Source organism: Palaemon carinicauda, chromosome 11 (assembly GCF_036898095.1).
Source record: "Palaemon carinicauda isolate YSFRI2023 chromosome 11, ASM3689809v2, whole genome shotgun sequence".
NCBI classification, from domain to species: domain Eukaryota; kingdom Metazoa; phylum Arthropoda; class Malacostraca; order Decapoda; family Palaemonidae; genus Palaemon; species Palaemon carinicauda.
In genome coordinates, this window is record NC_090735.1 from 126,903,234 (window position 1) to 126,919,510 (window position 16,277).

At 34.8% G+C, this 16,277-nt stretch overlaps 1 protein-coding gene across 1 annotated transcript in view; it reads left to right on the forward strand.

Moving 5' to 3' along the window:
* Positions 1-15,144, forward strand: part of Snx27 (sorting nexin 27) — a 40,326-nt gene extending 25,182 nt beyond the window's left edge. Inside the window, exons 6-10 of the mRNA XM_068383374.1 lie at positions 831-943; positions 3,698-3,847; positions 5,971-6,111; positions 7,108-7,236; positions 10,011-15,144. Coding sequence (XP_068239475.1) covers positions 831-943; positions 3,698-3,847; positions 5,971-6,111; positions 7,108-7,236; positions 10,011-10,067 — 590 coding nt within the window. The 3' untranslated portion in view covers positions 10,068-15,144. The remainder of the gene's footprint in view (positions 1-830; positions 944-3,697; positions 3,848-5,970; positions 6,112-7,107; positions 7,237-10,010) is intronic.
* The last annotated feature ends 1,133 nt before the right edge of the window (positions 15,145-16,277 follow it).

Sequence of the window (16,277 nt, forward strand, 5' to 3'; positions counted from 1 at the left end):
TTAGTGTACAGATTGTATGACTTATAATTTGAAAATGTAGATTTTTTTTTTATTTGTTTTGTAGTAAGAATATAATATATATGTAGTTCTCTTTTCTCTAACACAGAGTTTATTACAAAATGTAATGCCTTTGAATAAACATTTATGCTGCATTTACTCATTGTCATCATAAAGGCATACAAAAGAGAGAAACACCATATTTTAACTACGTGTAATGGAAGCTAGGAAACCTCATCATTCTAATAGTGAAATAGCAAAACAAGGAATTTTTTGGTCCCTGTGGTTTTCAGGCTGTTCATCTTACTGACAACTTTATTGCAAGAAAAATTAAAGATGGGTCACAAGTAGAATATCAAATGGATGGTAGCCTGTTCAACTTTGATTGGTTGCAAATTTGTAACCAATTAAATGTGAACATATTTACATGTTCACATTTAATTGGCGGACATGCAATATGCTGGTGATGCTGTAATTTTTGCGTAATAAAGTCTAGCCCAAGCAAAAATTCACTTTGATATACTAATGCAAAGTATCCAAAGAAATAAGAATAGAATTTAATTATTTACCAAAGCAATATAAAATAATTCTATTGTCGTATCAAGCCGAGCACTGAGAATCTGATTGTCAAACCCCAGTAGGTCTGTTTATAATTGCACTCTCCCATTCCGTGCGGGCATGGACGAGGGCTGGGTCACACACAAGGGTGTTAGATTAAGGATGAATGCAATTAAAGGAAATGTTGATGCATAAGGGATTTCTCTACTTGATTTATTGTAAAACGTAAAGAGTTGGGCCTTATCATTGAAATAAACTCTTTTCTTCTCACACAGAACGTAAAATATGTGACGATGAGCTCCCTCATAACTTATACATTCAGAATTATAGTACAGCAACTGCGACGTGTTTATGTATACATCGATGGCTATTCAATCCGCATCGAGAGGTAAGCTGATGAATCTGAACCGTTGTGTTATATAGTATTTAGAGAAAAAATCCTATCATTTGATCTAGTAGGATGCTAGGGGACATGAATATTAGAACATCCTGAATAAATATATATATATACCAAGGCACTTCCCCCAATTTTCCCAATTTTGGGGGGTAGCCGACTTCAACAAATGAAACAAAACAAAAAGGGGACCTCTATTCTCTACGTTCCTCCCAGCCTAACAAGGGACTCAACCGAGTTCAGCTGGTACTGCTTGGGTGCCACAGCCCACCCTCCCCCGTTATTCACTACAGATGAAGCTTCATAATGCTGAATCCCCTACTGCTGCTACCTCCGCGGTCATCTAAGGCACCGGAGGAAGCAGCAGGGCCTACCAGAACTGCGTCACAATCGCTTGCCATTCATTCCTATTTCTAGCACGCTCTCTTGCCTCTCTCACATCGATCCTCCTATCACCCAGAGCTTTCTTCACACCATCCATCCACCCAAACCTTGGCCTTCCTCTTGTACTTCTTCCATCAACTCTTGCACTCATCACCTTCTTTAGCAGACAGCCATTTTCCATTCTCTCAACATGGCCAAACCACCTCAACACATTCATATCCTGAATAAATGTATGAATTAAATATTTGCCATAACATTGGCTTACACTTTCATGTAAATATGCAAATAACATTTCATGTAATCTCAGTACATTTGCTTTTAAGTACTGTCTTGAAAGGTAATAAATAATGATTGTAGCTATATTGTCCAGAAATGCAAAAGATACTGTATATAATTGAAAACTGTAGGATCAGTGTATCTATTGAATTACTGTACATCCTATGGATAAAGGAAAACAACAGATATTTGTGGATAAGGAAAGTGTAGCCTATTGACAAAACATTTTCTATATATTCATCTACTGTTGTAAATAGATTGAGCTAATCCATTATTCATATTGACCCCAATTTTGTTTTGTTTTGTCCCTAGTTGTGCCATACTGTATTTGAAGTTTTAAAGCCGAAAATATAAGATCTAAGATTATCTGAATAGGAGCGTTTGGAACATGAATCAAAAGTAACTATTCAGTCTAATCTATCACGATTTGAAATGCATTATTGTATACATATTTCATTATATTTCATTATAAGTTTCTCAGAGCCTTGAAAGTCATCTCAAAATAGTTGCTACTTGTCGATACCCCGACTGAGAAATGAATGAGAATCAAAGTAGGTGTGGGGCCGGAAGGGAATGTTCGTTTATCTAGCTTTTCGTGAACCTGCTTTTCTTCCCAGACTGAACAAAAGTGGAACATTGTTTATCTAGCCTTTCGTGAACCAGCTTTTCTTCCCAAACTGAACAAAATTGGAACATTGTTTGTTTATCAAGCCATTTGTTAATCAGCTTTTCTTCCCAGATTGAACAAAAGTGGAACATTGTTTGTTTACCTAGCCATTCGTGAACCAGCTTTTCATCCCAAACTGAACAAAAGTGGAACATTGTTTATCTAGCCTTTCGTGAACCAGCTTTTCTTCCCAAACTGAACAAAATTGGAACATTGTTTGTTTATCAAGCCATTTGTTAATCAGCTTTTCTTCTTCTTCCCAGATTGAACAAAAGTGGAACATTGTTTGTTTATCTAGCCATTCGTGAACCAGCTTTTCATCCCAAACTGAACAAAAGTGGAACATTGTTTATCTAGCCATTCGTTAATCAGCTTTTCTTCCCAGACTGAACAAAGTTTTGTATTTCATGCCAAAAATTCTTATTTTATTTTTAGTAGCAGTTTTCCATTGAAAATTAATTCCTGGTAAGTTTTGAAATATGTAAAGAAATTGATTTTGGTTTGAAAAATTTTCTGTTCTCCTAATTTTGGCCATTATTTTTTCCCAGTAGATGGTTAGCAAGGTTTTACTAACAAAAAGTGTAGTTGTTAAGTTAAAGCTGTGTAAGAAAGCTTTATATAATTCTTTATATTTAGGAGTAAAGAACAGTAATAATATGATTTTTAGGGTAAATAAAGGTGAATAAAGTCTTAAAAAGTGAAACGAATGAAGGGAAATGATAGCAAAGATTTTAATTCAGAAATGAGGGTAAAAAAAAAATGGTAAAAGGAGAAGCTACCCACTGCAGCATTAGCATACTAAGGCCCATACTGCCAGAAACTTTCCGTACTTTCTTTAGGAATTTTAAAGAGAAGGAGATGTAATATAAACTTAGTTCATGAGAGAAACCAAGTTGTCATGTTTTTATGAGTTAGAATTTGAACTTTGTATTCAAACAAACACCTATACCAAGGTCATCTTCCTTGTAATGGAGGGAAGGAACGACATGGAAGGTCTTGACTTTGCGTGGGAGTATTTAGTAATGACAAGTAGTTTCCACCGCTCAATCGGCCATAAATTCATGCCATCTGGATTAAACTCCCAGTTAAGGTCTACATAACTGCAATGAAGCATCATGTGGTAACAAAATGACAAAATATTCAGAATAATTAATAGAAATATTAATAATTCAAGCAAATAAAACTAATTTATTCATTACTGGGCTAGAGGCCTTAAGCCTATTGAAGGGAAGAAAACAGGACATTTTCAGTTGTTTCTTGGTAACAGTATAATACAGCATAAGCCAAGATTCGAGAAGGAAGCAATATGATCATCACTGGAGTATAGAAATAAATCTTATTAAAATTTGCCTTTTATTTTATAAATATACTGTAGTCCCTTGTATTTCATTGTATTTTGATGGTTTCACTGACGTTTTCAGTTACGTCTGTGTAGTTCGGATGACACTGCTCATACCTGGCTTTTCTGGACTGCAGTAGAAGATGTCAATAGAGGTCATATCAAGCCCACAGATCAATTATATCAGCTAAAGGCATTACAAGATGAAGCTAGAAAAGAACAGTATTTACAGGTAAGGGCCGATTCACACTGTATGGTATGTTTATGTTTCGTCTATGTACGGCTTTCGTTCATAAGTTATTATTACATAGAAACTAATGGAGCTATTGACACTATACGGCTTGGTCTTCGTTCATCTTTCGTACGGCTTAGATACGTTTGGAAGAAACCTTATGTAAGAAACGTATATGTACGAAAGGTATACGTATTGTACCGCTCAGTGTGAACAGAGATTAAGATTACCTTTTGTTCCCATTCTAACAAACCTTTCGTTATTTACGTGGATACTTTTTTGACGGAGCTGGAAGGCAGCCATTAGATTTAAAATGCGAGGTAGCAACCCTGTAACCACTTGAGTGGGTAGGCAGGGGGTGGCTGTGGGTTACCCAGCCAGCAATATATACTCACAGCTGTGAGCTACATCACTTTGCTTTTGGCTGTAGTTAGCGAACGTCTCCGCTCTCTCTCTACATGGCTTAGCCATTTATCACTATTGCTTTACGCTCATTCATTTTCTTTACTGATATGACTGTGTTCTTAACCTGACGCTTCATTACAGAGTAATGTGGCAGTTTTCAGAAGTCGAGGCTTGTCTTCGTGAATTTATCGGAAGGAATCCTCTGCACTGACAACTCCTCTTGGGGGTAACCTCTCCTGTCCGCTTGTTGGGGTTTTTTCTTTTCCACCGGAATGGAGGAATTTTTAATTCTCTCTTTGTTTCTTCTTCAGCGCTTATAGACGACATTGGGGTGCGAAGTCAGTGGCTGTAGCTGCAGCTAACATCTTATCTGTCTACAAAGTCTGCCTCATGTTCGTCCTTCTGTCGAATACGCCTGACGACGAGTCTTCTCGCCTCCTGCCTATCTCGTCATCTCCTTACAGTATGCATTATCTCTCTCTCTCCCTAAAGGCAACGTTTCGGCCCGTGTATGCAACTTTTTCTTGTTTAGGATTCCGAGACTACGGACGACCGTCAACCCACGGCTTGCTCGCCAATCGCCAGATCGTTGGATTATTTTCTCCTTAAAGATCACAGGGGGAAGACTCCTAATGAGATCAGAATTTATTCTGATCAATGATCGCAGGGGCAAGTTAGGATATCATTCATGACAATCCAATGACGAGTTCATAATTTATTCTGTTCAATGATAGCAAGGGCGAATCTCATCACCTCGTCTTCCTGGTTGGTCAGGGTGTCGTTCGCGACAATCCAATGTTAGACACTCGTCAGGGAGTTGTTTTTTGACGATAAATGATCGCCACAGAGATAGTAATAATCCCAAGATCGTAAGCTATCACGATCTAGATGTTCTTCTTCTTAAAGATTTGGGCCTTAAAGTAAAACTGTCCTCATATACTGTACTTCAAAATCTCAGTTTTTCTTCATATGTTTGGGTCATTTAAAGTAAAAAGTTACTCTTTATACTGCCTTGCAAAACTTAAAGTGACTTGGATTATTATGATCTTGTATGTTCACAATATCCCCATTCAAAAATTACGGTAATATATGCAACAAGAAGAAATAATGGACATTAAATAATGGTATTTGAAATTAGGGACTGGTATAAGAATATCAAGAATTAGAAGTCTCCTGAAGCAGAGGTGTTATATGCTTTCTGTGAAATTATGTTCAAACTGAAAAAAAAGTTTCCCACCCTCCTTAAAAGAGACTCTAGTGACTTTTACAAGAGCAGCAAAGATATTGTTTATATAGTAGATATACTCATTAAGTGTTTTCATAGATTTATAAGTTCTTAGTAGAAATTGTTGTAATACAAAATTACAAGTGTTAGGAATATAGGATGTGTTACACTAGCTATGCTTTTTAGGAATATTGTTCTTTAGAAAAGCTAGCATTGTTTGAGTCTTATTAGTTTTTGGTTTTACTCATTTTTAATAATTCATTATTCGTGGAATAATTGTGAAGCTCATTGAAGCATACACTATATAAGTAACTGCTTATTTAATTAATTGTTATTTAAAATACTGTACCAGACTTCTTATGGTCAAAGTTTGATTGTATTGAATATCTTAATAAAAATCTAATGTCTGTATTGATGATGGTAAACCTCGTGAAGTTGCGGTGTTTATTGTGATAGTATATGAATACCAAGATTACAGTTATTCTAATTCCAGGTTGTACGAGGATGCGAAGGCTTCGGAGATATTGTTTTCCCTCACTGTCCGTGCGATTCCCGTAAAAGAGGACACGTGGTTGCCTACGTGGGTTACAAGTCCTTCAGATTGCAGGCCTGCAAAGAGGACGGCACATTACAGGTGTGTGAAAAATTTCTTGCATTTTTCCTTATATATCATTAAGCCTCGGGTCCAGCTGTTCAAGTAGCGGGTTTGATACTGATAGCAAATTTACTTGCAAAATATTATTATCTAATTGAGTGGTTTAAGGTCTATCCTGAAGAAATGTTTCAATTCTTCCATTCTACCATGTTTTGAGTATTATTCACTTGTAGTTTTCAGCTGCTGATTTTCATATTAGCTTATTGGATTGAAACTTGTGGTCTATTGAATTCCTTACCCCTGATCTTTATATCATTACCTTGGACACCATTGCTTAGTTGGTTCTTTGTGATTGTCGCATAATATTTTTCATAATCCTTACCATCCTTGCATTAAGGTCTTCCCAGACTATAGTACTTGGTGTGCCATTAAATCTAACAGTCTTGTCTTTTCCATCATAAGACATAATATTACACATTACTTTAGGAGGTTTATTTCATCTGTGTCCAAATTTTAGATGGATTTGTGGAAGCTCAAACTTATTACAAATTCATGTCTGTTGAACAGGTTGACAGTTTTCCTTTCATTGTTTATTAATAAATTATTTATTGTTACTGACCTTAGTATATTTCATATTTTTTTTTTAATCTATCCTGTATAGTATACTGTACTTGTTTCTTTTTATTACCTTTCTGTACTAGGATGCCTTGCCCTTTTGAGCCCTTGTGCATATAACATTTTGCTTTTCCAACTAGGGTTGAATCTTGGCTAGTAATAAGGATATCATAAATACGTGAGAAAGAGAGAATTTGAGCTTAATCACACTGTATAAAGCCAGTGGCTTCTATATAACTTTTGTCCTTACATTATATTCTATGACAAAGCCATATCGGCCTCCCGGATTATTAAATACAGTACCAAGTTCTATAGGAAGCTCCTGGGAGAATTTCTTCCTCTTGTATAAAAGTTGAAGGTTTTTGATTTAGAAACGTTTGTGTATATAATACCAATAATGTTTTTTTCATTTTTTTTCAGACCCAAGTGATTGATTTTGCTTGGTCAACCATTGAGAAGTTTGAATTAGACGATGAAACCATGGCATTTTGTTTCTTATATAGACAGACCGAGGAGCTTATCAGATGGGTGAAGATATTCACTCCCTATGTAAGTACTTTTGATATTTTATATTTTCCTGTTTATATTAGCTTTTTTGGACTAAGACATAACATTCCCCAATTTTAGTGCATTTCTGGTTGTCGTCCAAAGTCAGAAGGGTATTAAATCACTGTCCTTGAATCCTCCTACGTCAGTGAGTGGCATATCGTATGATTTCTCTACCACAGTGTGTTTCTAATATTTTTCAAGTATTTGAATATCTTGAAGTATTAGTAAAGGATGATCGGTTGCATCTTGTTTCAGATAGTTGGATCAGGATTCTTTTGTTTAAGAAATCTGGTTATTTTTTAAACATCTTTTAGAATGAAGTCTGGTCAACTAGTATAATTTAAGCAGGTTACTGTGAAGTGGAGAGTCCTGGTCACTTTGCAAGAGTTTTTACTCTGTTTATCTTGAGATTCCTTCCATAGGAATAATAATAAACAGTGATGAAGAACCATCTTCAGATATTAATTTGGTGGGGCAGTTCTTGTTGCTTATTCCAGAGAGTTTTCTTATGATTGGGGGTTCCAACCTTTCTCTGTCGACAGATGTTTCATGGAAGCCACTAGTAATAGTAAATGCAAGGTACTGTGTTCAGTCAACACAGCAGCATTAACTTACTTTTGGAATAGGCAAAATGGGTCAGTGTTCTTATACCAGATAACAGAATAGCTACTAACCGAGAAATAGTCCATAAGACATATAGTATTTGCAAATCGTTCAAGCGGTGAAAATCAGATCCTCTCTGGACAAACTTTAAACAAAAACAAATTTCACCTTTTGGGACAGAAAAAGATTTCTGAAATCCTAATCCCACTAAATAAACTACGAACTATACCTATAATGTCTCTAGTCTTGTCCCAATTATATATGACAGCTCTCACAGGACAAATCCTTAAAAGTTTTTGCCCCAAAAGTTCTTTGTACAACAAATTAAAGTTTTTATTCCATAAGTTTCTTTATGTTAGCATACTAGAAATGATGAAATGCGTTGGATCCCTGCCAATGAGGATATAAAGGATAATGAATGTGTTCTTTACATATATACTGTACAGTAAATACAGAACAACATACAGAACTACTTTGAACATATTAGAGACAGCTAATCAAGTCTTTGGATATCAAAAGCTCTGTAGCCCAACATCATCGATAAATAGTAGACTTCATGGAATAAATCATCTGATAGCAACATAATAAAACAGATCAGATTTTCAACTTGTGATATTTTTCCTTTCAAAAAGACTCCACATTTGTAATATGAGTACGTATCTATCAATTTATTCACACTTATTTGACCCCTATAATCCAGTTCAGTATGTAGAGAAGTCAGGTCAGCGCTAAATGTTTAGATGTATTTCACGAGCGTATTCAAACCTCAGCAAAAATAATAACAAAAAGAAGTAATTACAGAAAGTTGATCAGAATTTTCGTAGTTTTCAGTAAGCTGTGATTTGTCAATTTATTTAATTATTTCATTATCAGTATCAAACTACTTGAACTTTACGAGGTGGGCATTTTTATTGGTGGTCTTTTCAAACCATGTAATAGTAAGTGCATCTCCAGACTTGGAATAGCAATCCATGTATAAACTCATAAAATTTGATTAACCCTTTTACCCCCAAAGGACGTACTGGTACGTTTCACAAAACACATCCCTTTACCCCCATGGACGTACCGGTACGTCCCTGCAAAAAAATGCTATTTACAATTTTTTTTTTTTTTTTTTTATAATTTTTTGAGAAAATTCATGCATTTTCCAAGAGAATGAGACCAACCTGACCACTCTATGACAAAAATTAGGGCTGTTGGAGCAATTTAAAAAAAATATACTGCAAAATGTGCTGGGAAAAAAATAACCCCCTGGGGGTTAAGGGTTGGAAATTTCCAAAGAGCCTGGGGGTAAAAGGGTTAATAATAGAGGATAGTAATATTTCAGAAATAGATGAGCAAATAAGTGTTTTTAAGTTTACTTTATTCTCGAACATTTGAAATTAAGCTGGCCATGGTTCATAGGTTATTTAGCACCCAGGATCTGAGAGCATTGAATATGCAATCACTGTCTAACAATGAGATGGTTAATGTGGCAACGCAGTATTATTATTATTACTTGCTAAGCTATAGCCCTAGTTGGGAAAGCAGGATGCTATAAGCTCAAGGGCTCCAACAGGAAAAATAGCCCAATGAGGAAAGGAAATAAAGGGAAAACTACAAGAAGTTTAAGAACAATAATATCAAAATAAATCCTTCATATATAAACTATAAAAACTTGGAAATAACAAGAGGAAGAGAAACAAGATAGAATAGTGTGCCCAAGTGTACCCTCAAGCAAGAGATCTCTAACCCAAGACAGTGGAAGACCATGGTACAGAGGCTATGGCACTACCCAGGACTAGAGAATAATGGTTTGATTTTGTAGTGGTGTTCTCCTAGAAGAGCTGCTTACCATAGCTAAAGATAACATAAACTGTAATGAAGCAAAAGGACATATCACTGAAGGAAGGGGATTTTGAATAACCCAGACTCCCCATGAATAGTCAATCTTTTCTATCTATAAGTTCAGTATATGTAATTCTAAAACATTATGGTTTCTGTAATATTAAATAGGTTTTATTGAAACTTAGTTTTTAGGATTAACTTACCTGGTTGAAGTACTGAAGGACAATTTAGTATAGTATTTTTTTTATTGTTCAATATATTGCATAGTTAAGGAAATTGTTGAATCCACTTCATGAAATGTTTCTATCAATAAAAGGATGGTTGTAATTTGCCATTTATTTCAGTATCATTTTATGGAGGAATGTTTCCAGCGAGTACAAGAGGAACGCCAATGGACGTAGGGAGCAGACAAATCCTAGTCAGAATCAAAGGTGTTACATGCGATATTGAGATGGGAACACAAGTAGTAGAGTTTCACCATGTTTTTTTTTTTTTTCATACCATTCATTCATTTATAATCACATTAAACTGATGACCACACAATAATATTTTTATTTTAATCAGTACAGTATTATTAGCCGTGTAACGAAGCTTTTCTTGTTACTAGTCCCTTGGAATGCTGATACAGAAACAAGAAAAATAAGATGAGAGCGCAGATGTTTTGTGTAAGGGAACAAATCATGCAGTAGGCTCTCACAGATTTCCCCGGATATAAAAAAAAGTGCTGTGTATATTGTAAAGTGTGGAGAGAGTATATATGAAGAATGTAAGTTCTTGAAGTGTGCATTCAAAGAAAGGAGTCACATTATGCAGAGGTGTGTTTCGTTGATGCCAAGGAAATAATTTTATGCGACTCGTTATTTATCTCGTAGCCGTGTTTTAGAAGTCGTTCTGCCAGGCACTATATTCAATGTCTCCTAGCTATACATAGTCTTTGAACTCCATTTGTCTATTCTCATTATTTAGTTTATATCCTTGATCATCCGTCACTTTTTTTTTTAATTGATAATATATTCCATTAATGTATTTTATTTGATGAGCTTGTTTTCATTCAATTTGTTATCCTTTCTTGGCAGTATAAGAGTAAGCATACTTAAAACTCATGGGTGCCCATGAGATCTTTTTTATAGCATTTTAGATCTTTTATATGTGATATATAAATATATATTTAAATACAATTATATTAGGGTTAGGGAAACATAAGTTAGACTTTTGATAATTGTTGATTTTCTTCCTTTTCATACATTTGTTTTCCAATTTTTTATTTTATTTTGATCAGGTTTTTAGAATGTTGATCTCACTAGCATGCATTAAATTCATTAATTTCTCACCAGTTTAGTGTTTGATAAAGAAATTTCTTAGTAATACGATAAGAAAAAGCTTTATTTTTATACAGACTGATTAACTGCACGTAAAACATGGAAAGAATGGACTTTAAACTTAAAAATAATACTTATGCATCTTTTTAAAAGCAAGCTTTGAGTCACATTTAGGAGGTAGTTTGTCACAATCACTAAAACTGAATTGATGAAAGCAATGTGCTGTACTTGAATTTTTATTGTAATTTACGTAATTCTTTTGAAAGAAAATTTAACCATTTGAGGATATATTTTTATTAATATTATTCGTATTGGCTATAATCTAATGATATTGAAATTTTTGCTTCTTGGGTATTTTTTGATACCATATATACTTAAACATTCCATTTTCCAAATGTAGGTTCTACTTTGTTCTTAAGTTAGCCTGTCTGTTCAAATCATTTTTCACCATAGTCACTGTAGATCAGGTGTTTCGTTCGTAAGTAAACTCTGCGTTTATCCCCTTTTGGAAAAGTTCCAATTTAGGGTGTTTATGTGATGTGCGATGAGACAAGCCCTCTGTTTCCATTACAGTACTCTGTGACCAGGTGTCAAATGCTTTAGGTTTTGCCCATTAGTACTAAGGTGTGTCATTTATCACATGGTTTGCTTTTCCTCAGGGATTTGAAGGACTGTAGGTATCACTTCCAGTGAAATCTTAGGAATGTGGTGTAAGACCTTGAAATAATTGTCTCAGCACAGTAACACATCCGATTTGGTTAGTTCACATGAATAATAAAAGTGTATGTGATGGGGTAGGGCACTAAATACTAACAATACATTTGCTTTTTAGGTCTAACAAATGCTAAATTCTCTCATGATTATTGGTTATATATATGCTTAAATTTAAGCAAATTGGGCCTGCTCATATAAATGCTTACACTTGAAAGGAACAAAAATTTATTTGTACCCCCTGCTCATTAAGGGTGCCTTATACAAATTACTCACCCTGTCCAACTCATTCTGTGTATAAGTCGAGTTGCAGGTGTTCTTTCCAAATTGAAAGTGAAGTAGCCTGGCTCTTCATTCTTGTATTTGAATGACTCTTCCACTGTTGGCTCTGCAGTATTGGTGAATCCAGATACTGAATTTACAGCTTTTGAATGACATATAAAGCAGGCATAATTATGTCTAGCCATTATGTTTATATCATTATTTGATAATTTTCGTATTCTTGAAATAGTCAACAATTCAAAAATAGTTCAATCTATTGCTAATTGATATTCTTGTTGGCATAAAACAGAATTTTTCATGAAGAGGTATTGGTACTGTAGAACCAGCAGTGTAGTAAGAGAAGAGGAATTCACTCAAGATCATTATCCAGTAACATTATTATTAGACTCAAGCCCATCCACCCAATCATGAAATAATCTGAGTGTTAAGGTATTGTATTTGCATCCATGATTTCATTTGAAATTGGCATTCGGTTTATCACTTGTGAGTTACTGAAAGTTACTCGAGGTTGAGTTTTCACTATTAAATTATTTGTAATGGGCAATGCTCTCTCTAAGATAAAACTAAGTTTGCTATAACCTGTGAAACATACATTACTTACTATTTGTAGATGTAACAAGGTATAATGAATATTCCTAAAGTGGTATTTATTCTGGTACTTAATGATAGAGATGAAGGGGATTTCAATTTTACAGATTGTAAATGGTTTTTGAGGTAATATACAAAACGTGGAACTTTATGGTTATAATGTACGAATTTGAAAGTTATGTTATATTAATTGTTTAAGGAATTCTTTGATGGCATAATTCAGATAAAGCTGATATTGCATTTTGAGGACATTTTGGGAAGACAGTAATATTCAACTTTCAACACTAACCATACTGTCTCGAATCTCGATATTTTATCATGAACAAATTTTTAAGACGAATTCTAATATAGGGAAAATGAGGTCCCTAGGTAGAAAATCTGAAATATTTTGCTTTCTCCAGTATATACTGTGCAGCTGCTTTAATTTTCTTTTAAAATATTATTGGAATTATATTTTTTTTTAATATTTAGCCTGAGGATTATTGTAGTTCAGTTGGTTGTTTTTAAGAATGATTTATTAGGTATTATTAGAAGGTTTAGTTTCCAGACCAATCAGGTGTTTCCTGGTTCATAGGACTCTCCTAAAGGTTTACTCTTGAATGAGATAGGAAAGTTTTTGATTGGGCAAGAAGGTAGGAAGAGGTCAGTTAACTGCCAGAAAGAATTGCAATTTAGGGGAGAAGGTACCACACAAAGTACTTTTATTGTAGGTACCTATGTCAAAGTTGCTGATTTCAGTTACAATTGATTTTTGTTATGAAATGTTTTGTGGGAGTCTTGTGCAAAATTTTCTAGTGTGACATTTTCCAATTTTATTGGTAATATTCTGACTAAATTGGAAACAAAAATGGTTAAGCATAGTTTATTTTTTGGTCTCGTTGATAGGCTATTGTAGGTACAGATGTGGTTTTATCATTTCTATACACCTCTCCTGATGTTCAGATTTTTTTCTCCAGAAGCTTGGTTTATCAACATTTACCCCTCAAATTTATAAAACAAATATTTCCCAGTTTCTTTCCTTTTAATAGTCGCACGCCTCTAGTAAGGTAATGAGACCCATTATTGGTTAATGGCAAGAAGTAAAGCTACAGGTCCTTTGTTATTTAAATTTTTCTGTCGCCATCTATACAACTCAAGTAACCCTCATGTAGATTGTGATAAGCTTTATTACGGTTTAAATTGCCTTCCTCTGGGATGATAATGCTAATTAAACTTACTTTTAGTTGTGCGACAAATCCAGAAAAGGCTGGACTACAGTCCATTTCTTTTAGCAAGGCAGATTTGCACCGACTCGCAGCGGTGCCCCTTTTAGCTCGGAAAAGTTTCCTGATCGCTGATTGGTTAGAATTATCTTGTCCAACCAATCAGCGATCAGGAAACTTTTCCGAGCTAAAAGGACACCGCTGCGAGTCGGTGCAAATCTGCATCGCTAAAAGAAATAGACTATAGTTGTTTATAGAGTGGATAATGACAAATATGACAGACCAGGACCAGCCAAGATTTTGATAGTGATGGGCTTTAAATCTCTGAACTTACTTAGCTTCCTTTGTTTATAATCAGAAGGCCAGTGTTACTTCACTGGCCTGTTTTTAAAACTAATCTGACTTCCTTAGTCAGATGTAGAGTAACATTGTTCCATTCAGTAACGGTACTGAATGCTCACTGCGATTACAGTGTCAAGAACATCTCACAGAGCCTCGACTTCTTTTATTGCCAAGGACTTTAGGTCCTCCTGCTGCCAAACCATTGCATTCCTGCATTCCTAGTCACGATATTAGACGGATAGAGAGCAGAAGAATGAGTGGTTAGTTGGGATCCTAATATCCCTCTACTGGCTAAAGTTCTCTCTCTTAAACAAAATTTTTGTCATTTGTGGATGATGTTTCACATAGTATGATTCTCCTAGCTATTTGATGTTGTCGATGTTGTTTCAGCTAAAGCTATTCCATTTCATCACCTTTCGAATGGCAGTGCGCTTCGTTCTCATGCTAACTTGGCCACTTGCTCATCACAAGTTAGTGTTAGCTTGATAATGGTAAACACTAAAACCTTTTCACTTAAATGAGTCATATTAGAAAAAAAAATTAATATACTCGCCTGATGTCCATGTCCACCCTCTTCCCCACTGATGTGATGTCAGTAGGATGGAATAGTTCAACTTTGAGACTAGTTGCTCATTACTTTATAAGAGAAAAGGAAAGGAAATGGGAAAGATTTTTATGAATTCTAGGGGTAAGTAGTTAACCCTGCTTCTGGAGAATAAGCATGTGGATGTCAAATCAGTTTAGAAATAAGAAATTTTATTATTCAGATTTAACAGACTGAACATGTGTTAATACTTGAAACCAATATGTTTCAAGGTTGTTGAAATAATGCTGCTGTAGTTTGAGTAAACTAGAAATTCAGGTTAGGTTTTATGCTAGACTGATTGCTGTTTGATTCGGGAAAAAGGGATGTGTGAACTTAGAATTTTCATATCTGGTTAAACCTCAATTAGGAAATGAAACTAATAGAGATTTGGAATAAGGGTTTATTGAATGTTCGTGGTTTGGAAGTCTTACAAGAGTCATTGTTATTTGTTAAACGTTTCTGAAATTTGGATTTTTTAGTTTACCGTCATTTAGCTATGATCGACCCAATGTTTTGAATTAACATCCTCATTACAAGATTATATTTGGAAAAACATTGCATTAATATGTATAGATAGGATTATGCACTAGATAGTCATGCTTAGATTTATGTAAGTTATTTGAGTCCTTCTGTTGCAGATTAATGTAAACAGAAACACAATAGTTTTACTTATTGCAGTATAAGCTGATGCATAATAGCTTCAGTTTTGGTTGGTGTCATCTGTAATTCACTTTGAAATCATTTCAGTTACAGTTTGAATTGGTAGATGCTTTCCCATTATTATGTAATGCGTAATTATTTCTGTGAACATCCCCGGATTTTCACATTGCTTGTTCTCCAAAAACTCGGTTTAATTGACCTTACCCGAAACATTTAAAAATTTTCCCATTTTTTTCTCTTCAGTAAACATGCTCTCGGTAAAGGAATGAGCATTTTAGCGGCAATTAGTAACTTACACGCCATTCTCTTTATCTTCTCAGTTTCTTCAGTTGCTGGCTACTGACCGGACCTTCTCCACATTGTTTGCATATTACTGTGCATTAAGATTTCTTTCCCTGGGTTTTTTAAGCCACTTTCAATAATTAGGCTTTTTAAGATCTTTACAATGCTAAATTTCTCTATTAAAGTAAAGTCCAGTAAATCCTCTTAAAATGGCACAGTGGTCCTATCATCCTGTTGCCAACCTAACCCAAGTCCCTTAGTTGAGTAGTTTTCACAGTGCTGATTTCAGTAAGGTTTCTGAAACTTCGCTGCGCATTACATATTCAAAACCTTCAATTACTTAACTCTTCTATTGTTAAACCCTTGAATGTCACAATCATAGATTGTGAGGCTGAAGATTGAGTGGGTAGTTTGATTATTGGTTATTTCTATACTTGCCTCAGATTTATATACTTGCCTACCCTCCTCCCCTTTGCCTCATGCTATCAAGAGGATAGGGATTATTTTGATGTTGAAACTGAGGAGAAAAAGTGTACCTCAGTTACCGCTTACTACTAGAACGTTCATTCCATTACTAGATATATGTTTGAAGGAAAGAAAATGGAAAAAATTTATGCGTAAAGGTTGATTAAACAGCTT